Below are 22,805 nucleotides of genomic sequence, written 5' to 3' on the forward strand. Positions count from 1 at the left end.
GTGGTGGGGGAGTCGCCTCTGGTAAACGGGCATTTATTGGGGCCGCGGGGTACAGACCGCGGGCGGCCGCATGCATGGCCGCGGGGAGGGGGGGGGCACCCGCCGCCCCCCACCCTATTTACAGCCTGCCACCCCCCTGGGGACCTGCCACCCCCCTGGGGACCTGCCACCCCAGGGCCAGGCAGGGGTGGCACCGAAAGGGCACCCTTTGCCAGCAGAGAGTGGGTTCGGTGGGGAGCCCCCCCAGCCCCAGTGGTGCCCCCACACCCCTCCTGTGCTTTCCAGGAGGGGGGGGGGTGTGCCTGTAGGGGGGGATGGATGAGCCCCCCTCCCCCCCCAAGCTGGCACTGGGCAGGGGTTGACCCCCATCCGGGGGCAGGGGTGTGAGTGTGACCCGTCGCCAGATAACACACACATTTGGGGGCCCGGGCCCCCCCACCCCATGCACCCCAAACGTTTACCATGTCCCACCACCACAATCAACGCACCCTGGTGGCACTCCCTGGCCAGGTGTCCCCAGGGTGCCGGCAGCACCCACAAGCCCCCCTGGGTGCCGCTGACAGGGCGGAGGGGCTGTGGGCTGGGGGGAACAGCCCTGCTCTGCCTCGGCCGTGCCCGTGCGTCCATCCTGCTGCCTCCCAGGGATCCCCCGCCCAGGGTGCTGCGGTCCCTGGGTCCAGCCTGGGGAGAGGATGGGATGGACGGACCCCCCCTCCCCAGGACCAAGAATCCAGAGTGTGGGGCACTGCCCCACGCCGGCTGGGGACACCCCCAAACCCCATCCAGGGGCACCCAGGGGGTGCCTGTCCCCCCCACCCACCCACGCAGCATCTCACCCCCTGCCCACAGCTGCTGCCCCGGCCACCCTTCCCTGTCCCCAGGGAGCCGGGGGACCCCACCAGTGTCTTGGGACCGGGGGACACACGCAGGGTGGGACCCTATTTTCCCGAGGGAGTCCGCTCCACGCCATAGCGCAGGAGGTGGTGCAGGTCCGTCAGCGCCCGGGGGGGCCCAGCACCGGGTGCCCGTGGTGCTGTGCCATGTCGCCCATAACCCCCCGCTGGCACCTCGCCGCTGTTGAACGTGTGGTTCCTCTTGAGGTGGAGGCCGGGGCGGCCTGTGCCATTGTTGGCATTGAAGTTCAGCTGCTCAGGGTGCCAGGGTGGCCCCTCAGTAAAGTCTCCCCCCTCCCCACCGGGTGCCGAAACCACCCGCCGGCGATCGGGGCTGGGGTGCGGCGTGCTGGTGAAGTCACCGTAGGAGCTGCGGGGTGGGCGGCGGGCACCGGTGGGTGGGTGTTGCCGGGTGCGGGGACCCTCCTGGGGGTCCAGACCCCAATGCCCATCACCCGAGGAGTCGCTGAGTTCGGCCTCCAGCTCCTGGTCCACCAGGATGGTGTGGCAGGAGAGGGGGATGCCGCGAGCTGGGCGGCCGGAGCCGGCGTGCAGCCGCCCAGCACCGGTGCCGGTTGTGCCAGATCCACCAGGGTCCCGCAACGCGGCGTTGATGATGTTGTGACTCTGCTCCCAGGTGCAGTTTTGGAGGGTGCCGGGGCAGCGTTTCTGCTGCAACGGGGTCTGCTCCGGCGTGGGCAGGACACCCGAGTCCAGGTCGTGTTGGGTGACCTTCCCCAACTCCTTGGGCCACCCGTTGGGCATGAGCGGGGCCAGCAAGGCGCCGGGTTGCCCGCCGCGTGCCCGCCGCTCGCCCAGCCGGCTGACGCTCACCACCGACTCACTGTGCGCCAGGATGGTCTCCTTGTCCTTGCGGCGCGCCAGCTCCTTGCGGTCCCGGTGGCCAATGAACCAGCAGACGCTGAAGCCAGAGATGACGGCACCGATGACGAAGGCGGCTACGGAGGAGATCACCAACAGGTTCACCGATACCAGCCCATCTGGCTCGTCCACAAAGCTCTCTGTCACCAGCCCTGGGGGGTGGCAGGGGGGACACGCGTCAGGGGACAGCCGTGGCACGGACCTGGTAGTGCCACCGCCATGCCCCCATCCCCATCCCTGCCCACTACTCACCGTCGCACTCGCCCAGGTGGGATGTGCTGCCACCAGCGATGTCCTGCTCAAAGGCCACCCTAGGGGGGTGCAAATTGGGGGGGGGGGGGCGTGTCAGCTGGTCCCAAATCACCTGGCAGAGGGCTCTCGGCTCACTTCAGCAAGCCATGATTTTGCTGGGTCTCAGCAGTAGGGGGTTGCAGGAGCTCCTGAGACCCTTCTGTCCCCACCTCCTGTGTCCCCCAGTGCCCCCCCGCCCCCACCGGGCCTGACAGCATTACCTGGGGCTGGGCTCCAGGAAGATGCAGGAGCCCTCAGGTGTCCAGCCACAGTAGGGGTCCCGGCTCCCGAGGCAGTTCCTGGCAGGAGCAGAGAGTCAGGATGAGCCCCGACACGGGGGTGGGGGGGGCAGCACCCTGGCCCCCACACTGTGCCGTGCCTCAGTTTCCCCGGCTGTGTTCCCAGCCATGCTGAGCCCTTCCCAGCCAGATCCCGGCGCAGGGCAAATTCCTGGGATATGGAGGTAGCCCCCCCTGCTCCTCGCACGGCCCCCCGCAGCGATCCCTGCCCACCCCGGGGGGCGGCTGAGGCGGGCGCACTCACTTCATGCAGCCCGAGTGCTGCTGGCAGCGAGCCACGGGCACCCTGGCCACGCAGGGCGGGAAGGCCAGCAGCAGCGACCCCGCCGCCTTGTCCAGCTCCAGCCCCAGGAGCCGCCGCTCGTCCTCCGTGTCCCGACCACACCTGGGGACAGGGCAGAGCTCAACGTGGTCCTGGCCCTGCCCCACGCCTGCCACCATGGAGCTGGTTCCAGCGTAGGCTGGTTCACAGGAGGGCAGCTTACCCCTTCACCCACTCACCCCTTGCATCCCTCTGACCCATCCCCTCCAACCACCCATCCATCCATCTCACCCACTTACCCCCAACCACCTCATCCATCCTCCCCTGTCATCTTGCAACTGTCAGTTAATTCCCCCCTAAACATCTCACCCATCCACCTATCTCCTCATGCCCCCACCCATTCAACCACCCCCATCCATCCAGCTCTCCAACCACTCACCCAATCACTCATCCAACCACCCATCCAACACCCACCCACCCATTTACCTGACCGCCCATCCATCCATGCACCCACCCACCCATCCACCCACTCAATCCTCCTCCATCCATCCATCACCCACCCACCCATCCATCCAACACCCACCCACCCATCCAACCACTCAATCCTCCTCCATCCATCCAACACCCACCCACCCATCTACCCAAACACCCACCCACCCATCTACCCAAACATGCATGCACCCACCCACCCACCCATCTGACCACCCTCACCCACCCACTCCTCCCCTCCCCTCCCTCCCAGCACCCCAGCACCCACCTCCCAGGGTGGTAGGTCTCAAACTCCTCCAGGAAGACGCTCTGGCTGCCGGGGGGCATGGGCGCGGGGTTGGTGCTGGCGTTGGGCTGGATGAGGAACTTGAGGACGGTGCCGGTGCTGGAGCCCAGGAAGACCACGGTGTGGTTGCCCCACGGCCCTGCTGCATTGTCCACCACGATCTTGCGGAGCTGGTACCTGCGTGGCGTGAATGGGGCAGGTGTTGGGGGCCATAGGAGCCTGTGTGTCCCCCAGGAGGGGGTAACTGAGGCGGGGGTGAGGGGTTGGGACCTTCCCCAGGGATGGACAGGCTGTGCTGTGGCTGGCCCAGAGCAGGGAGTCCCCAAGAAGCACAGCAGATCCCAAAGGGAAACTAGTCCAGATTCTGGCCAGGACCCAGCCAGACCCATCCCAGATCCCACCCATGACTCATCCCAGATCCCACTCAGGATCCTGCCCCCATCCTGCCTGAGGCCAGCCCGGATTCCACCCCGATCCCAGCTGGGATCCAGCTCAGACCCCACTAAGGAGCCAGCCTGATCCCGTGGTAGGATCCCAGCCGGTCCCCAGGCCCCATTCCCATCCCCAGCCTCATATCCCCATCCCAGCCTTGTGTCCCTGTCCCCAGCCCACAGGCCTGTCTGCAGACTTGTGCCCCAGATTCGCATCCCCAGCCCCACATCCCTGTCCCCAGTCCCAGCCCCACGTCCCTGTCCCCAGCCTTGTGTCCCCAGCCCCACGTCCCTGTCCCCAGCCTTGTGTCCCCAGCCCCACATGCCCACTCTCAGCCTCATGTCCCCAGCCCCAGCCCCGTGTCCCTGTCCCCCGTGCGCGCTCTGGCTGCCCTGCTGGCAGGAGGCTGCGGCCTGAGAGTGCCGCTTGATTAATTCCCCATCAAGCAGCAATTAAGGCAGATTTAATTAGGACGAGACAATCTTGACTGCAAAGTGTATGAGATTTATCAGGTCTCCCAGCGCTCTCATGCATGTGCAAGGGCAGTGCAAGAGGCTCCGGCCAGCACCCACCGCCCCCACCGCCCCTCCCTGGGCCACATCCTGCCCTGGGGTGCTCACCGGCTCATGGTGCGGAGGATCCAGGGTGCATTGCCCAGGGACGGCACCGCCTCGTCCATCAGCGGGTGCGTCTTGACGAAGTTGAGGATCTCGTCGGGGAAGGTGCTGGAGGAGTTGTAGCGCATCCCCGGGGACGCGCAGCACCCAGGCCTGCAGCCACAGCACGGCTCAGCATCCCTACGGCCACGCTGGCCCTGTCCCCAGCCCAGCTGGTACTGGCCCTGGCTGTCACCATCCCTGTCCCCCCGTCCCCATCCCCACTACCCTTCCTGCTGGTGTCAGCCCTGACTGTCCCTGTCCCCATCCCTGTTCCTACTCCACCCCCGCCACCGTCCCTGCCAGTACCAGCCCTTGCCAACCCTATCCCTGTCCCCATCACCATCCCTTGTCCCCATCATCCCCCCCATCCCCACCACGCTCCCTGTGGGTACCCATCCTGATCATTTTTGCCCCCATCCCTGTCCCCGTCCCCATCCATGACCCTCCTATCACTGTCCCTGCAGGTACCAGTGCTAGCTGTCCCTGTCCCCATCCCCATCCCTGTCCCCATCATCCCCCCCATCCCATCATCCCCCCCATCCCCACCACACTCCCTGTGGGTACCAGCCCTGATAATCCTGTCCCCAGCCCTGTCCCTGTCCCCATCCCTAACCCTATACCCACTGCCATCAATCCCTGTGGGTACCCGCCCTGGCTGTCCCTGTCCCCATCCCAATTCCCATGCCCCTTCCTGCCAATCCAAGCCTTGCTGTCCCTGTCCCCATCACAATTCCCATGCCCCTTCCTGGCGGTCCCAGCCTGGCTGTCCCTGTCCCTGCAGCGTGTCACTCACCGGGGCTTTGGCACCATGTCCTCCGGCACAGGTGTCCAGATGGACTCGGGCGATTTCTGCTCCCGGAAACGTCCCTCAAAGACTGCGGCCACTTGGGTCATGTCAAAGGCGCAGACAGCCGAGCCGGGGATGCTGGGGGGATGCGGGCACGGGGTGAACACCTCAACCCATCCCCCATGTCCCCCATGGGCACTGGGGCACACCGGGGGATCCTAGCCTAGCCCCAGGGGTCTTGGCAGGGTATAAGAGGGTCCAACCTGTTAGCAGGCGTGGAGAAGACAGCCAGGACCACAGGGCGGCCATCCAGCTCCAGGATGTCCGTCACAGCTTGGATGACGTTGAAGTAGAAATGTGAGTCACCCGGCACAGAGCAGTTGAGCCGGGCCTTGAGGAAGGAGGTCCACTGCTTCTCCAGCACCCGCTGCGAGCCCCCCATGTCGTTCTTGCACACCCGGGCCACGCGGGACACCACCACCTGTGGGGTGGACACCCATCATCACCTGGTACCCAACCCTGATGACCGTCCCCTTGTCCCTGTCCCCACTTTGGGTGTCTCGGGCCACCATGGGGATGTCTCCCACCTTCTCCAGGTAGTTGAACTCCATGGCGATCTCCCGGAAGAAGAAGTAGACGTGGCTCCTCCATTCCACGGCATGCACGAAGTAGGGCTCTGCAGGGACAGTGGCAGGGTCAGGGATGTCCTAGGGTGGTGTGAAAAGGGGACAAGTGCCACGTCTTGGCATGGCACATGGTGGCATCACGCCGGAGGAGGCACCTTTGAACCATTTGGAGTCATGTTTGACAGTGCGGAGGGTCGGGCTGTCCCCTAGGCTGCGGTAGATGACGGCGTCGATGGCCAGGAAATCTGTCACCGTGGCAGTGAAGAGCATCCCCCCTGCACGGGAGAGGGGCATCAGCTGAGCGCGGGGGGGCAGCACGCAGAGCACCCGGCATGGCACCGGTGATGCCAGCACTGACCTGTGAAGAGGGCCACGTTGGCGTGCTTGGGGTCGTAGGGACACCGGGCCATGCCACTGATGTTGTCCCCGACGGGCTCCAGTGTGTCCATCTACAGGGGGTAAGACGGGGCTGGGAGCAATGCCACGCAGCAGCAGGGTCCGGGCTGCCTTGGTGGCACCCAGAGATGGTGGGGGACACACGTGGGGTCCCAAGTGTCCCCATCCTAGTGAGGGTGGGGGGCACTCACACTGTAGTTGGCGCAGACGGGGTTGAAGGCATTGGTGCCGCAGATGAAGAGCAGGCTCTCGTTGCGCACCAGCAGCACCTTGATGAAGTTACGGCACTCTGCCTGTGCCGGGGAGAGGGGACCGTCATCCCTCGGCACCTGGACCCCCCCACCCCACCCCTGGGTGCTCCCACTCAGGCCTCCATCGCTACAAGGGTCTGGGTTGGGGGGGTGGGGTGTTTTCACCCCAAAAATGGCATTTATATGGAAATTGGATTTCTGGCAGATGCTGGGCTGCGCCTGCTCCGATCCACGGGCCCGAAAGAATTAATTACAAACCCAATTATCCAAGCGGCCAATAAATCACAGAGCCACAGCCACTGGCAGGGAGCGGGGAGGTGGCGGGTGACACTTTGGGGGGAAAACAGGGTGGCCTTGTCCCTGTGACAGTGGATGCAGAGGGTGCTCGGCCGCCACCTGGGGGGGTCCCACGGGATGCGGACCCCCTACCCCATACCTCGTGTTTCCCCTTCATCCGGCAGATGCTGATGTCGTGCTGGTTCGAGCGCCAGGTCAGCTTCTGCAGGGGGGGCAGAAATCCCAGCATGGGGCCGGGAAGAAGCTGGCAGCACCCCCCTGGCACCCCACAGCACCTGGGGGGCTCGGCACTTACCCGGTGGTATCGCATCTCACCAGCACCAGTGGTCTCCAGGCTGACGCGGTAGACGTTGTCCCTGGGGAGGGGGACACGGGTGTTACCACCCTGCAGGGCTCCCAGCTGCGATGCTGGGGGCACCCCAGGGATGTGCCCCCCAGTGAGGTATGTTGGGGGTGTGTGGGATCCGCCACCATCCCCCAAAAAGGTTTGGGGTGCTGGGGTGAGCAGTGAACATCACCGCCCCCCCCCCAAGTGCCCCACAGCAGATTTTGGGGTGCCTAGGGCAGGTAGTGAGGTCCCTCCCCAGCAAAGAGGGTTGGGGGTGGGTGTTGGGTGCCCACCCCTTGCAGGGGGACTTTGGGGGGCTGCGGGCAGTTCAGACCTGTCCCCGATGAAGAGGGTCCGGTTGACCTTGAGGATACGCTGGATGTTGAGGCGCTGGGTCCCCCCACCCTCGGAGCCGGCCAGGTGGCTTGTCCCATGGCCCACAAAAACGGCATAGTGCTTCAGATCTGGGGGAGACACCGGCGGGGTCACAGACTGCTTGGGGGACCCCTACCCACACTGGTTGCCCCAGTCAGCCAGGGCAACCTCCTTCACCCAGCCCTGCCATAGATGCCCCCTCCTGCCTTCACCCCAAAACCCCTGCCCATGGATGACCCCCTCCTGCCTTCACCCCAAAGCACCCCAAAACCCCATCCCATCTCTGTGTCGAGCTGTGTCCCCCCCTTGCGCATCAATGCAGCACCCTGCCCCCCCCCGCCCCCCCAGGTGGGCACTCACAGTCCTCGGGGGCCACGGCAATGGGGCCGGGCTCCTCGGGGAAGGTGCCGTGAGCCGTCCTCTCCGCCACGAGCAGGAGCAGCAGGACGAGGGGGACGCAAGGTGGTGGCCCCATGGTGGCCCCCAGCACGGGTGGGCACCCACCGCACCTGTGGGCATGGGGAGAGGTGGGAGGGGGGCAGCACCCACCCAGTCACCTGGGTTCCCTCCCCATTCCCTGCCGCTGACCCCCCCACACCCCAAACCCATCACCAGTGCTGGGGTCCTCGGGGGGTCTCGGGTGGGGGATTAAGGCTCCGGCAGGCACTGGGCCAGTGCCAGCGGTGAGGGGCCAGCACGGGATGCGGCTGGGGTTGGCGATGGGGAAGCCAGTCCTTCCTCGGCTGAAGAATTTCAAATATGCTGGGAAAAGCAGCCCCCGCGCCCCCGCCGAGCCACTCCCAGCGCCTGCGCTGCTCCACACTGGGGCTACTGGGCCCAAACTGGGGCTTTGCTGGCAGGCTGACCACCAACAACCCATGGGGGAATTAAACCAGTGTGTGCTGGCATAGCAGGGCTGGGGACGTGGGGACACAGGGGTGTGGGGACATAGGGACATGGGGGAAGCCAGTGAGACTCTTCCCTATCCAAAATGCCGTTGGGACGGCTTGGAAAATCCCTGCGGACACATTGAAGCACCATGTGCCATGGCACCCCCACAGCCGGACAGCCCCAGGGCCACCACCACCATCCCTGCACTGCACCAGGCCACTGTCACTGTCCTGCCACCCTTCCCTGTGGGGCAGTGGGGATGGGGGAAGGCTGGCTAATTAGCAGCCAGGCGAGGATTTAATTGATTATCAATTCCATGAGAGCATGGAGTGGGTGTGATCGAACTGTCGCCCTCCTGCCACCATGTCCCCTGTGGGGACCAAGGACGAGTGACATTGTGTGGGCTGGGGGTCACGGTGCCTGGACGTGGGGCAGCACCAGTGGGGAGACTCATCCTCATCCCTGTCCCCTCTGTGGTGTGACCTGGCACTGTTCCCACCCTGGTCCCCTCTGCGGTGTTGTAGCCTCTGGGGCATCTGACCCTGACCCTGCTGTGCCACAGCCCCTGCCCCAGTGGGAATTGACCCTTGTGTCACAGTTCCTGGGGACAGCTGACCCCATCCCCATGGTGTCACAGACCCCATGGACACCTGACCTGGTCCCTGCAGTGACCCAGCCCTCAGGGACAACAGACCCCATCCTCAGGATGTCACATCCCCAAGGACACCCAGCTCTGTCCCCACGGACATCCAACAACATCCCCACATGGTCACAGCCCTTGGGGACACCCAATGCCATCCGCATGGTGTCACAGCCCCTGGGGACAACTGACCCCATCCCCACATGGTCACAGCCCTATGGGGACATCCAACACCACCCCCACAGTGTCACAGTCCCCCAGGGACAACTGACCCTGTCCCCATTGTGTCACAGCCCCTCTGGGGCAGTGAGCCAGGCACAGATGGACTCACCTCCCTGGTGGCCTCCTGGGCACAGCCACAGCCAGGCAGGGCTGGGATAACCAGCCGTGGAACGGGTCTGTGCCTCAGTTTCCCCACCTGCCCAAGGAGCAAATGGCATCGCCCCTTATTCATTTTTTTATATATTTCTATTAAAAATAACTAACAAGTGCCTGCAAGAGCAAACAGTGCCTCAAAGCCCAGTGCGGCTGAGCCGGCAGCACAACCGTGGCACTACCGCAGCAAACACCAAAAGCAACCCAGGGGTTCGGTGGTGCCGGTGACTTCATGCCAAGGAGTGGGATAAAGGGGATTTTTTCCCCAAAAAGAGGGAAACGAGCTGGTTTTGGCACAGGGAGCTGCCGGTTCGTCACCCATGGCACCTGCGGTGCAGCCAGGCTGGTGGCAGTGTGCCATGGGTGACAACCTGGCCAGGATGGGCCCCAGCTTGGAAATTCCTATTTTTTAATATATTTTTTTATGCCTCAGCTATTTTATAAAAGCCATTAACAATTTTATTGCTGTAATTAAAGCCTCAGAGGCTTTTACCACTGGTGCTGAATTAGGGGGCTCCCCCAGAGCCACCCTCCCCCATCCCCCAGCCTCCCCTTAGGGGCTCCTCACCCAGCCTTGTGCCCAAAGAAGCCATCGTGCTTGGATAACGATGTCCCCACGTCACAACTGTCCCCCCATGGCTGACACCAGCAGCATCCAAAACCCACCACATTTAAGCATCCCTGCAGGTCCCCAGGCACCGGAGGGACCTCAAAAAGCAGCCTAAGAAAAGGGCTCAGCGTATATCAAGACACATGAGAATCCACCCATGCTGGGTGGGATTTGGGGTGGGGGGAGGTCGTGTCACTGCCTCGGGTGCCTGTAACCCCAAGCTGGGGGTCTGGTGTCACTGTCCCCTCCAGCCTGCATGGTGACAGGAGCGGGCGCAGGGTAACCAGAGCCTCCGGCACCATAAATGCCTGCGATTGTGTGGGCAAAGAAAAGGCACCGAAGGCAGCGGGGAGGAGGGGGCCGCTGGGGAGGGGGCTGCCAGGGAGGGGGCTGGCAAACAGGGACCCATTCACAGCGGTGCCAGGGGAGAGGGGACAGTCACCATGGGTGTCCCCAGCATATGGCTGGGGGGAAACTGAGGCAGCGTGGGGGGACAGGGCGGCTGTGCCAGGGGTGTGCTGGGGACGCCGGGGGGAACCGGGGTTTCCAGCCTGGATGGTTCTGACACCGCACAGCTGAACAGCCTTGGGCATGTCCCTTGTCCCTGTCCTTCCTGCAGCCCCCAGCTCCGTGCCTCAGTTTCCCCATCTGAAAGCACGCTCAGCCCTCGTGCTCTGCACACAAAGGTTTGGAAGGGGTGGGTTGTGCGCGCAAGCTGCTTGCTCTGTCCTCCCCCCCAACCCCCGCAGCATCTCCCCAGCCCCCATCACAAGGGTGAGGGGGAAGGAAGGAGGGGAAGCCCCCCAGTTTCTCCCCCCCTCCATGCTGCCATTCCTTGGGGGCTGCTGCAATCTCCCAAGCCACCTCCCCCCAACCCTCGGCCTGCTGCGGGGGGGTATGCTGTCCCCCTTTCCCAGGGATGGGAGCCCCTCCCCATGGCATCTGGGCACGCCTCATGCCCCCCCCCCCAGTACCCCGGCTCTGCCCCCCCCAAGACCCCCGATCTGCCCACCTGAGCTCCGCCGGCCACTGCCTATGGCACCGCCACCACTGTCCCCACCACTCGGAGGGGGGGTCCCGGACGGCTGGGTCCCATAGCTGGGGGTGGGGGTGGGTCCCCCCCACCCCAGGACGCCCCGACGGCGCTAGGGGCTCCGGCGTCCCGAAAGCAGCCCAGCTGTCACAGACCCCCCCCGAGGACCCCCAGGGGAGGGGGGCCCGCGCCCCCCACCCGCGCCAGGTGGGAAGGTAGGGCTGATGTCACCGTAACCGGAGCCACCCCCCACCCCCCCCCACCCCAGCACCTGTCACTACAGCCGGGAAGCTGGGGGGGGGGCACCCATGGGACCCCCCAGGCGGCACCACAGCATCCCTTCCCAAAGCATCACCCACCCGGTTGTCACCCCCCATCCTCACCGGCCATCGCCGCACCCAGAGCTGATCCCGGTTGGGCTCATTCCCGTGGGATCCCGGATTCCATCCAGCTGGCTCAGCCTCGGGACATAAACCCATCAGGAAGGCACCGGGAAAGGCGCGGGGGGACACACACCGGGAAAAGGGGGGAACGCTGGGAAAAAGGGGGGGACACCAGCCCTGAAATCCCTTAAAATACAACTTCGGGGGGATAATGGCAGCAGCGGCCCAGCACGAGCCGACACCAGCCCCTAATTAACCAGGGCTCGTTAGCAGCCATCTGACAAGGGGTGCGTTATTGACACTCCCCCCCGCCCGCGCATAATCTCGGTATCTAAATCCTTTCCCTTTTCACAGGGCTAATGCCAGATTTTATATAGTATCTGGGGTAATTTCCTTTAGAAAGTACCCAGCGCCAATAAGCAATCAACAATTAGATATGCTAATGAGGTCCTTATAAGCAGTGTTAAGGGAAATGCCCCCCCCCCGCCTCAGCCCCCTGAAACGTAGCAGCTGGTCCCCAGAGCATCCCTTGCTCGGCGGAGCGACACAGGGGGTCACCCCCCACTGCCACAGAGGGGGTTTGGGGGTCACCAGCAGGAGAACCCTCCCCGAAATAATCGTGGGGACCCCCCCCAACCCAGCTGCTGCTGCTGCCGCCGGGGCTGGGGGGCTCAGCCCCCCCCCCCCGGGTTTCCGTTCCGGGCCGGTTCAGATGGCAGAGCCAGGAAGCAGCTGTCCCCACGGCGGGGACGGAGCAAATGTCACCCCGGCCACCTGGCACCGCGGGCTGGCCCTGGCCCTGGCCCCTGCCATGTGTCGTCCCCCCCCCCGCCTCTGCCAAGCAGCACCTCCCGAGGGGGGTCCGGGGGGGCTGCAGGCAGTTAGCACCCCCAAAGCTGGGGGGGGGGCATGAAGATGGGGCAGACCCAGCATCGGTGAGGTCCCCCTGCGGGTGACAGGGACTGGGGGGGGCTACCGGCGTGGCGAGGGGGACACACACAGCAGCCACCATTTACCTTGACGCTTCTGTGGCCCCGCCGGCGGCTCAAATGTCCCCCCGGGCCTCCCGCTCCGGTTACCAGCTCTGCTTACAGCTGCCGTTTATAGCCCCCGTCCCTGTCCCTTGTCCCCTCCCCATCGTCCGCGACCCCCCTGGGTGGGGACCCAGGCATCTGAGTCCCCCCGGGACAGCCCGGTACCCCGGCACATCCTGGACCCCCAGACACCAAGGGGGTCTTATCCCTTGACATGGGCTCTGGGACGGTAAAGACACCCCCAACACCCCCCCCCACCCACCCCCGTCACTTTGGGTGGCTTTGTCCTCGCACCTGTCACCTACCGTGGGTGCCCAGGGTGACATGAGCTGCTGGGTGCTGTCAGCACCTTTAGTACCCGCCGGGTGACACCCATGGATGCTGGGTGCCCCTGGCATGTCCCTTCCACCGTGCCAGGGCAGTGCTGGTGGCTGGCCAGAGCTGCACGGTAATTTGCGTATTAAATACATACTAATCTGCATATTAAGCACGGTTTCCTACAGAGGAGGCATCACGCTTCACGTCAAAATAAACCCCATGGAGGGGACAGGGGGGTGGCAGGTGGGGTGCTGTCCCCCCCAGTTCACAGCCCTTCTCCCCCCAGGGCACATGGACCCTCCTGTCCTGCTGGTTCCCCCAGGGCACTTGTCCCTGCAGACACACATGTCCTCATGTCCCCCCCAAGGACTGTCACCCCCCTTGTCCCCAGGGGCACTCATTACCTTGTCCCCCAAAGTGCTCATCCCCCCTTGTCCCCAAAGGGGTACATCCCCCCATGTCCCTCCTGTCCCTCCAAGACAGCCATCCCCCTTGTCCCCCTTGTCCCCAGAGGCACTCACCCCCCTCATCCTCCCCAGTCTCCCCAGGGGCTCTGCACCCTTGCTGGGTCCCCTTGGCTGCCAAGCCTCACCCTGGCACCCACATGGCCCCAGGGCCACCACAGCCATGGGTGGCCACAGACAGGTCCCACCGGTGACAGCAGGTCTGAGTCACTGCTTCCAGCCTTGTGCCTCAGTTTCCCCTTGGTGTGGGAAGGGGGAACCTGCTGCTCCTGCCCCAAGCCTGGCCACTGCTCCTGGGAGCCCCCTCCCAAGGTCCTGCCAGTCCCCTGGACCACACCTCCTCTGTGCACCCCAGGGTGCCCCATCCCCAGGGTGCCCACATCCCCAAGGAACCATGTCCCCAGGAAGCCCACATCACCAGGGAGCCCATGTCCCCAAGGAACCATATCCCCGGGGTAGCCCATCCCCAGGGTGCCCACATCCCCAAGGAACCCTGTTTCCAGGGTGCCCCATCCTCAGGGAGCCTTGTCCCCCAGGTGCCCTCATCCCCAGGGATCCCCATACCAAGGGATCCCCATTCCCAGGGACCCCATGTCCCCAGGTGCCCCCATCCCTATGGAGCCCATGTCACCAGGGTACCCTGTCCCCAGGGAGCCCCATTCCCAGGGATTCCCATCCCTAGGGTGCCCCCATCCCCAGGGATCGGTATCCCCAGGGGTCTCTGTCCCCATGGAGCCCATGTCCCCAGGATGCCCTGTCCCCAAGCGGGCGCAGGGACACGCAGCTCCTGGCTCCATCGCCACAGGCAAACCCAGCTCCATGCAGGAGACCCCCCAGTCACCACCCCGACCCCAGCGGCCGGGAGAGCCGAGGAGGTGCCGGCAAGGCAGGAGCAGGCGCTCAGCCCCTCAGCCCGCTCATTTTTTAAGCCTTAATAAAGTCGAGGTGTTGTTTTTGGTGGTTTAATTTCCATTTCGGCCTCCCCCGCGCTGGCTGCGCTCGGCTGCTCTGCTCTGGCCGGGAAAATAGGGCTTTTAATTGCTCCCAGCCCAGGAGCCCGCGCCACCAGTTCAGATTTCTACGCTTCAAAACACTTATTTAGAGTTAAATAAGATTAAATATCTACTTGGTCAAACAGCGCAGAGAGGGGCAAGGGGTGCGAGTGAGCACCGCAGGGTGACAGCCCCTGGGGTGTCACCATCCCCAGCATCATGCTCTCCCCTCGGTGATGGAGATCTCAGACCCACTGTGTCACTGTCCCCAGCATCACACTGTCCCCTCAGTGATGGAGGTCCCAGGGCTGCCACCCAGGGCACCTGCTCTGCAGACCCCCCTTCTCCTGCTTCTGAGCCACCCACCTTCTGGGGACACCAGGGGATGGGGACTCCAGTGGGGACAGGGACCATGGCCACCCCTGGTGAACCCGCTCCGGCCAGTGGCTCCCAGTATGGCTGGTGTGCCAGGAGGGCGGGAGGTGGCTGCCGGGGTGCACGCCACAGTACGTGAACCCAGCCTTCACCCAGCCACCCCCTCCTCCTCCTCACGGTGAGGCCGCAGGCTGCGACCCCGCTGATCCTGCTCTCTGCTCTGCAAATGCCAAGTTCAAAGGCTTCAGTGGTGGCACCCGCATTGGCAGGTCCTCCTCCTGCGGTGGCCGGGGACAGACGGGATCTGTCCCGCACCGTGAGCCAGTGGCACCCCGGCACCGGGGCACCAGGAGCCCCAGCTGAGCTGCGGGGTGTGCAGGAGCCCAGCTAGCGTGGGTGCTGGGTGCTGGCACTGCGGCACTACCGGGGCACAGGATGGGATGTGGCGTGGGATGCAGGATGTGGGATGGAGGGCGGGATGTGAAATGTCGGATTTGGAGTGGGATGTGGTGTGGGATGCAGGATGTGGAGTGGGATGCAGGATGCGATAAGGGATGCAGGACGGGATGCAGAGTGGGGTGCAAGATGCAGGCTGGAATGCAGGCTGTGATGTGGGATGCAGGGCAGGATGCTGGATGGGATGCGGAATGCTGGATGGGATGCGGAATGCTGGATGGGATGCAGGCTGGGATGCAGGATGCAGGCTGGGATGCGGGATGCAGGATGCTGGATGGGATGCAGGCTGGGATGTGGGATGCCAGTGGCGGCACGGAACAAAGGGCCATTGTTCACGGGTGCGCGCCCAGCGCCACCGCCTCCGCGCTCGCCGCCTCGCCGGAAGGTCAGGTGTTTCCTCGCTGCCCTCGAAACAGCTCCTTGTTCTCCTACCAGCGCCGGCAAAGCCTGCTCGGCCACCGGCGCCCACCAGGCCAGCACGGGCCCAGCCCCCACTCCACCACCACCACGTGCTCCCAGCCACCAGCACTGGAAAGCTCATGGCAGGATGGGTGACAAAGGTCCCTGTCGCCTGGGTGGCTCTGTCGGATGTGCAGAGTGTCATCTGTGTGCGGGTGTGTGTGCACGGGATGTCACATGTGTGCGGGTGTGTGTGTGTGCACCACGGGTCACATGTGTGTGTGCAGTGGGTGTCACATGTGCAGGTGCCAGCATATGAGCCGGCTGACACACGTGTGCAGGCATGTGGGTACCAGGTGTGATGTGTGTGTGCACACTGGGTGTCATGTGTGTGCAGGTATGTGTGCAGAGGTGTTGGTGTGTGCACCAGCTGGCACATGTGTCTGGCACACGTGTGCCAGTGTGTGTGCACCGTCATGTGTGTGCAGGTGTCAGCATGTGCACCGAGTGTTGTGTGTATGCACACCACATGTCATGTGTGCAGATGCTGGTGTGCACACCGGCTGCCACGTAAGTGTGCAGATGTATGCACACCGGGTGTCATCTGTGTGCAGGTCGTGGTGTGTGCACCAGTTGTCACATGTATGCAGGTGACTGTGCACGGCGCATCACATGTGTGCTGGTGCCCACACACCAGCTGTCATGTATGTGAGGGGTGTGCAGGGATGGGTGTGCACAGGAGTGCTGTGCATGTCTGTGCACACAGGACTGGGGGGTGTGTGCTGTTGTGCACGTGTGAGGGTACACACACATCTGTGCACAGGGCTGGTGAATGGGCACACACGTGTGTGCATGAGACTCTCACGTGCACGTATGGTGCATGTAAGCAGCAGGGGCTGTGCAGTGCACATGCGTGTGCACCGTGGCTCTGACCAGGGTGCTTGGGGTCGGGGGCGCGGAGCACCCCCATACCAGGCAGCCCCTCTCCACCCAGCTGGGCAGGATCAGGCCCTGGGCCATGCTCCTGGGCTATTCCCAGCACTGACCTCATGCCACACCAGCTCGCTTCCCGAAAGGTGACATGAAGGATAGGGCGCAGGCGGTGCTGGGGCAGCTGCTGGCGTTATTTGCAGCTCCACGCTCCCTACCTGCTGCCCTGGGCAGGATCCGGCCCCAAGCAGGGCAAGGACAGATCCCAGCTCCCAGCCTCCCAAATCACCTTCTTAACGCTTCCTGATTTCCCAGTGCTTTATCTGACATCCCCCGGCAGGAGATGATGGATGGGGCTGATAATCAAAGCCAGTTACGCTCCCACCGCCCAAACCAGGGCCGCCCTCCGTGGGGGCACGTGGGTGCTGCCACCCCTGCCTCTCCCCAGCCTGCTCTCCTCCATCTCCTTGGGTTTGTTTTCGGTGCTGGGATGGAGTGGCTGCCACCCCCTGTCCTGGTCCCCCTCCAGCTACTGCAAAACCACATGCTGACCCCTGCTCTGTGCCTCAGTTTCCCCACCTGATGCGCAAGCGCCCCACGGGCATCCACAGCCCCACATCGCCCCGCTGAGGGTGCACCTGCAGCCGCCGCTCCCCCCGGGTCCCCACGTCCCCCCCACCTCCCCCAGATCCACCCGGCACCAAACCCGGCACTGAGCTCAGCCGCGGTGCTGCTGGGTTTGATGAGATTATCCCAGCGGGCAGGATTACACAGGGAAGAGCCGGGGATTAGCCACGGCACATCGGCACACCACTGCCACGACTATGGCTGGCCTTGCTGCCAGCAGGCTGAACTGGGCTGAACTGGGAGGAACTGGAACCAAGGGGTGACTGCCAAGCTCTGGGGCTGAGGTCCCTTGGGACCTTCTCTGGGGACGAGTGGCTTCACCAGCCACTGTTTAATTAACTGGCTGCCAGGAACCACCACAAAGAGATGAGAGGGATCTTTTCTCGCCCCCCCTCCCCTCTTTTTTTTTTTTAATTTGACAAAATTGTAATTAAATAGGGAGTAAAATCCTGTTAGCACAAGGCAGCCCCGCTGGGATCTCCTTCCGCACCAGAAGATTGCTCTTCCTCTTTCTCCTGCCTTCGTGAAGGGAACCGAAACCTCCGTCACCCCTTTCGGGGGGCACAACTGCAGCCCAAAGGTCCCCAGGGACTAATTGCGGGGTGTCCCCAGGGCCACTGGGTCCCCTCCATGGTGGGGTTGGGTGCTGCTGGGGATATGGCAGCATCCTTTTGGGTACCACGCTCGGGTAGCCACCTCCATTACCATCCTGGGGATGGAGGGATGGGAAGAGCCCCCAGAACCCCCCCGGGACACAGCTCCCATGCTGCCAGGGGCGATGGGGTGATGCTGGCGGCAATCGGGCACAGATGGGTTAAGCAGGCACCGTGGCACAGCCCAGATGGAGCCAGGCTCCTTGGTTTTCTTTACTACTGTTTATGTTGCCGAACACCAGCTGGATGCCACCTCACCAGCACCACCGCGAAACCATCCTGCCCAGGCCGCTGGCAACCCGCTCGCCTGGCACAGCCAGAGATGCCGGCACAGAGAAAGCTGCTCTGGTTAACACCGCGGTCCATGCTGGTAGGAAAACCTCAGCAAAGGCAACACCGGGAAATAGATATGGCTGGAGCGGCCCCGGTGCAGGAGATGCACCAAGGGGCCGGCGCAGCTCAGCCCACTGAAAAATTAAATCGCATCCCAACTGGCAGGTTTAATTAAAAATATTCGAGCTTGTCTAAGGATACAAACTGCATCCGGCACTGCAGCAGGGATCTGCATCCAGCGCCGGTAGCCGGCGAGCATCATGCCGGCACGGGCCTCACGGCCAGGCTGAGCCCCCCCAGCACCGGTACGGCGGAGCTGGTGGGAAAAGCTCTCCCAGGAGCCACTGGTTTAACTGGGAGCCAAACCAACCATCACGTGGCATGTAGAGCTCAAGCTGCAAGGGATGCCGGCTCCGAGGACCGAGGGGGCGTGAGAAGGGGACAGTGACACCCAACCCCGGCACGTCACCACCCTGCCCCGTGACTTGGGGCTCCTGGCAGGGCTCGGAGCTCCAAAACCACTGAAAACCTCCCGGTTTAGGGCAAGGACCAGGACGCCCATAACCCCTCAGCAGCTGAGGGCAGCTCTGTCCCAGGGAGCGTGCAGCCACACGTGTGTGCACACATGCACACACACGCACACGCGTGCATGGCCACCTCTAGACCGCTGCGGTCACTGGGGTTTGCCAGGGGCTTTGCCACTGCCGGGGGGGTGGGGGCGGTAAATTTGGTTATTTCCCTTTGTTTATAAGAACGGCAGCAAAAACATGTTGGGAAGCGGCTCCCGGGGGGGGGAGAAATGAGCCGCCTCCCCCGCAGCTGAAACACCGGCGGCACTGGCGGCGCTGGTGGGGGCTGAGCTGCCCCCCAACATCCTCAGAACCTGAATGCGACCCCCGCAGGGACCACCTCCAGCCCCCCGCCCCATGCACAAAACCTCCCCACTGCAGCCACGTGCCCCGGTGACAGCAGTGACCCAATTCCCGTGTCACCCCGGGGATGCTGCAAAAGGGGCGTCTCGGTGGGGCAGGCAGAGCATCACTGCCCAGGCTCAGCACCCGCCCAGATCGGGCTCTTATCATCCAGCAGGGACACGCACCTGCAAACGCCACCCCCATGGCTGGGTGCTGGGGGGGGAAGACAGTGCGATGCCAGGGCCCTGGCATCCAGGGCCGGATCCTGCACCGGCCGGCTGTGCTGTGCGCGGAGCCGGGAGCTGCCCTCTAGTGTCACCAGTTCAGGCCCTAAATTGTGGCTAAAATTGCCAGGGGGGACACAGAGGGCCCCCCCCAAGCTAATGCACTTCTTCCTCGGGATTGTCTCGGCAGGATGAGGGGCTCAGCTGCGACCCCCTCCAGTGCATTCCCAGAGCAGGATGCGGCTCCGCTGGGGCCAAACCCAGACCCGACCAGACTGGGGTGTGGGGGCCCGGCGGGGGGGCCAGGGGTGCCACATGTGCCACCCCTGTGTGTCCCTCCCCCAGGCACTGGGGGCAAGCAGAGGTGGATGTCCCCAAGGGGTGGTTGGTCGTGGCAGGTGTCCCCCCGCCCCAACTGCTCCGCAGGGTGGGTGGAGGGGTTGTGCAGCACCCAACACCGAGGGCAGGGGGGCTCCCCACTGCACGACTCCCCCGCTCATGGCCTCATTTGGCAGAGGGGAAACTGAGGCACAACAGGAGGCAGTGCTCACCCAAGGTCACCCCAAGCTGACAGCATAGCCCCGTGCCCCTCCCCTGCTCTCCTGGGGGAAGCTTCCCCCCCTCCAAAGCTCCCCATGCAGGGATGGGGCTCCCCACTCCCTCCCACGCCACGGGGGGGTCCAGCTGGGGCAGGTGGAGGCTGGGGGGGGCAGCACTCTAACTGCTCTGGGTTATGTGGGAGCAATGGAGGTCAGGCTGGGGGGGGGGGCGGGGGGGCCCAGGGCATGTTGTGGTGAGGGCAACAGGGGGGTTGGGCTCAGCACCCCCCACCTTATGTTATTTCAGAGTTACCCCCCCCCAGCCCCAAATCTGCAGATGGCACAACATTGCTGAGCCCCAAAAGGGGGGAAACAGCCCCCCCCCAGCCCCACAGCCGCTGTCTGCATGGGGCTGCCCAGCCCTGCCCTGATGCTGGGGGCTGCCAGCCCCCCCCTCCATCCACCAGGGGTGCCCCACTTCTGCCAGGTGCCCCCCCCCCCCATCCCTTGTTCTCACCAAGTTACAGCTCCAGCAAGACGGAGCCAGGGACCCCCCAGTTTGTGGGGGCTCTGTTTCCCCCAGTCTTGCAGGGTTATTTTTTTTTTTGTGGGGGGGCTACAACACCCCACAGCTGAGCCCTCACTGCTCCCCACTGCCCTTTCTGGAGCTGCATTAGACGGCCCCCCCATTTCAGCCCCTCCAACCCCCGCAGCCCAGCAGAGTCTGCATGGGGTGGGGGGCACACACCAGCCCCCCCTTTTTCTGCCTCCCTAAAACAACAAGCCCTGGCTGCTTCCCAAAGAAGTGGCAGAGACAAAACGGAGCCCGATGAAGCAGGGACCCTCCCCCATGTCCATTCTCCTAGCCCGGGGGGTGCCCCCCCCGCCCCCAGTGCCTCAGCACCTCGAGCCCATTACCGTGTCCCGGGGCTGGCAGGGTGTCGGGGTGCCGGCCCGGGGTGCTGATGGGTGGGATGGGGGTGTGGGAGGGGATGGGGGGTGGGACTGGGTGCTGGGGGGGGCTGGGTGCGGGACTGAGGGGCTGGGGGGGGCTCAAGGGTGCGGGATCAAGGTGCTGGGGGGAGACGGTGGTACAGGATCAGGATGCTGGGGAGGATCAGGGTGCTGGGGAGGGCACAGGGGTGCAGGGGGTTGGAGACCAAGGTGCTGGGGGGGGCATGGGGGTGCGGGGAGGCTCGCCGGGGTGCTGGGGTGGGCTAGGGGGGCAGGATCTGGGTGCCGGCAGGCTAGCCGGGGTGCCGGGGGGGGCGAGGGGTCCCCGGGGTGAGGACTGGGGGGGCCGGTGGGGGCCCCAGGAGTGCTGGGGTGGGGATGGGGATGCAGGATGGAGGTGCTGGGGGAGCGGCGCGGTGCAGGGGGGCCGCAGGGTGCAGGGAAGGGGATCAGAGGGGTGCAGGCTGGGGGGGCCGGGGGTGCGGGGGGGCCGGGGGGGCACCTCCAGCCCGTGACCCTTCAAGGTTCCGCCCGCTCCGCCCGGAGAGCCGCTAACAAAAGCGCCGCTTCCCAATGCAGCAGCCGCCGGCGGCGGGAGGGGGGAGGGCGGGGGGGGGGCACCCCTTTCCTCCCATCCCCCCCCAGCACTGCAACCCCCCTCCCCGGGAGGGGCAGCCGATGGGGAGCGGGGGGGATAAACCGGGGGAGGGGGGGACGACACACGGATACCGGCCCGCAGCGCTGGGGGGGCGGGAGGGGGGGCCCGGCCGCGCTCTTACCTCGCTGTCCCGGAGTGGGGGGGTCCGGGGGGGCGCCCGGGGCACCGCGCACCTGCGCCTGCCGGCAGCGCGGCTCGGCCCGGCCCCGCTCCGCTCCGCCGCGGCGGGAGGCACCGGAGCACCGGAGCCCGGGCGGGGCGGGGCCGCGGGCGGCGCGGGGGGGGCGCGGGGGGGCCGCGGCCGGGGCCGGAGCCGGGGCCGGGCCCGCCCGGTGGCTGCGGCTGCACCGGGGCCGCTCCGGCAACCGCGGCGCTGGAGGAGCCGCTGCCGCCGCCGCCGCCGCCGCCGCTCCCGGAGCGGCTGCGCCCCCCGCCCTGCCCCCGCCCCGGGGGGGCGGCCCGGCCCGGCCTCGGGCCCCCCGCCCCTGGGAGGAGGGGAGAGACGGGGGGAGCCGTTCCCGCCTGCCCCGGCCCCCCCCAGCGGGAGGGCATCCCTCCCTCTACCTCCCGCTGCACGGAGGGGGGCTGGGACGGACCCCCCCACCCCCCGCCTCAGTTTCCCCCCATTCCCAGCACGAAGGGGCACTAGGTCGGACTTCCCCACACCCCGTGCCTCAGTTTCCCCTCTTTCCCAGCACGGAGGGGGGCTGGGACTGTCCCCCCACCTATCCTCAGCCTTGCACGCCCCCGGCAAGGTGGCTCTCCCCCCTCCCCTCTCTGGCACTGCAGAAGTGGCACCGCCAGCCCCTGCCTCAGTTTCCCCTTGCCCAAGGGGGTCGCCCCCAGCACTGCCAGCTGCTGTGACACACGCAGCCCCTGCCTCAGTTTCCCCCTGCACTCTGAGCTGCCCTGCACCCAACAACTGCAGCGAGGGGAGACCAAACCTGCCCCCCCCCCCGCAGGGTGCAGCTGATGCCAGGGTGGGTGCCTGGGTGGGGGGCACAGCAGGGGCTGGGGCTGGCACCCAGGCTGGGGACCCAGTGTGGCGGGAGATGCTGCTTGGATTTCACTGCTTTAGCGCTTTGCTACCGCCCCCCCCCCCCCCCCCGCCATCTGCTTCCCCAGCCTGTTTTAGCTGAACTTTCCCCAAAAAAACCCAAATCAGGGCAGTCAGAAATAAACCATCTCCCCCCCCGCCCCCGAAGCTCAGCACGGGAATTCTCGGCTGAGCCCCCCAAGGTGCCGGGGTGTGCCATGGGTGATGCCACCGGGTGTGGCACCGGGGTCATGGCCCCGTGGCCCGCTGGGCCTCCTGTGCCACCTCCCTGAGTGTCATGGGTGCACTGAGCTGTGGCCAGTGTTCAGCCTGCCCTGGCAAGCAGGAGGTTCCTAACGCTGCTGTTGATTCACCTCTTCCTGCCTCTCCCATCCCTGCCGGTCCCCAGGGCTA

General features: G+C 65.1%; 1 protein-coding gene across 10 annotated transcripts; it reads right to left on the bottom strand.

Moving 5' to 3' along the window:
* Nucleotides 1-7: 7 nt before the first annotated feature.
* On the bottom strand, nucleotides 8-22,299 carry SEMA6B (semaphorin 6B). Of its 10 annotated transcripts, none has more exons than XM_080382516.1 (18): nucleotides 21,477-22,299; nucleotides 11,486-11,563; nucleotides 7,914-8,062; nucleotides 7,513-7,642; nucleotides 7,146-7,206; nucleotides 6,990-7,052; nucleotides 6,494-6,595; nucleotides 6,265-6,355; nucleotides 6,062-6,181; nucleotides 5,868-5,956; nucleotides 5,544-5,761; nucleotides 5,287-5,418; nucleotides 4,455-4,604; nucleotides 3,385-3,579; nucleotides 2,610-2,750; nucleotides 2,288-2,365; nucleotides 2,028-2,086; nucleotides 8-1,927 (listed from the first exon to the last, which is right to left on the bottom strand). In XM_080382516.1, the coding sequence occupies exons 1-18, from the start codon at nucleotides 21,905-21,907 to the stop codon at nucleotides 939-941; spliced, it is 3,276 nt and encodes a 1,091-aa protein (XP_080238642.1). In that variant the 5' UTR covers nucleotides 21,908-22,299; the 3' UTR covers nucleotides 8-938. The 10 variants fall into 10 exon arrangements, with proteins under 10 accessions (XP_080238642.1, XP_080238646.1, XP_080238651.1 ...); XM_080382520.1 differs by having other exon boundaries at nucleotides 11,486-11,636; nucleotides 21,477-21,566; XM_080382525.1 differs by lacking the exon at nucleotides 11,486-11,563 and adding an exon at nucleotides 9,416-9,502 and having other exon boundaries at nucleotides 21,477-21,554.
* Nucleotides 22,300-22,805: the final 506 nt, after the last annotated feature.

This window comes from Falco punctatus (assembly GCF_963210335.1).
Source record: "Falco punctatus genome assembly, chromosome: 4".
NCBI lineage: Eukaryota > Metazoa > Chordata > Aves > Falconiformes > Falconidae > Falco > Falco punctatus.

Bases quoted from the DNA above. Each gene is read 5' to 3' on its own strand.
- SEMA6B (XM_080382516.1), bottom strand. From the start codon at position 21,907: ATGCCCTCCCGCTGGGGGGGGCCGGGGCAGGCGGGAACGGCTCCCCCC. The intron at 7,053-7,145 runs GTAAGTGCCGAG...CCCCCCCTGCAG, and splicing joins GTGAGATGCGATACCACCGG to AAGCTGACCTGGCGCTCGAA. The intron at 1,928-2,027 runs GTGAGTAGTGGG...GCCACCCCCCAG, and splicing joins CCACCTGGGCGAGTGCGACG to GGCTGGTGACAGAGAGCTTT.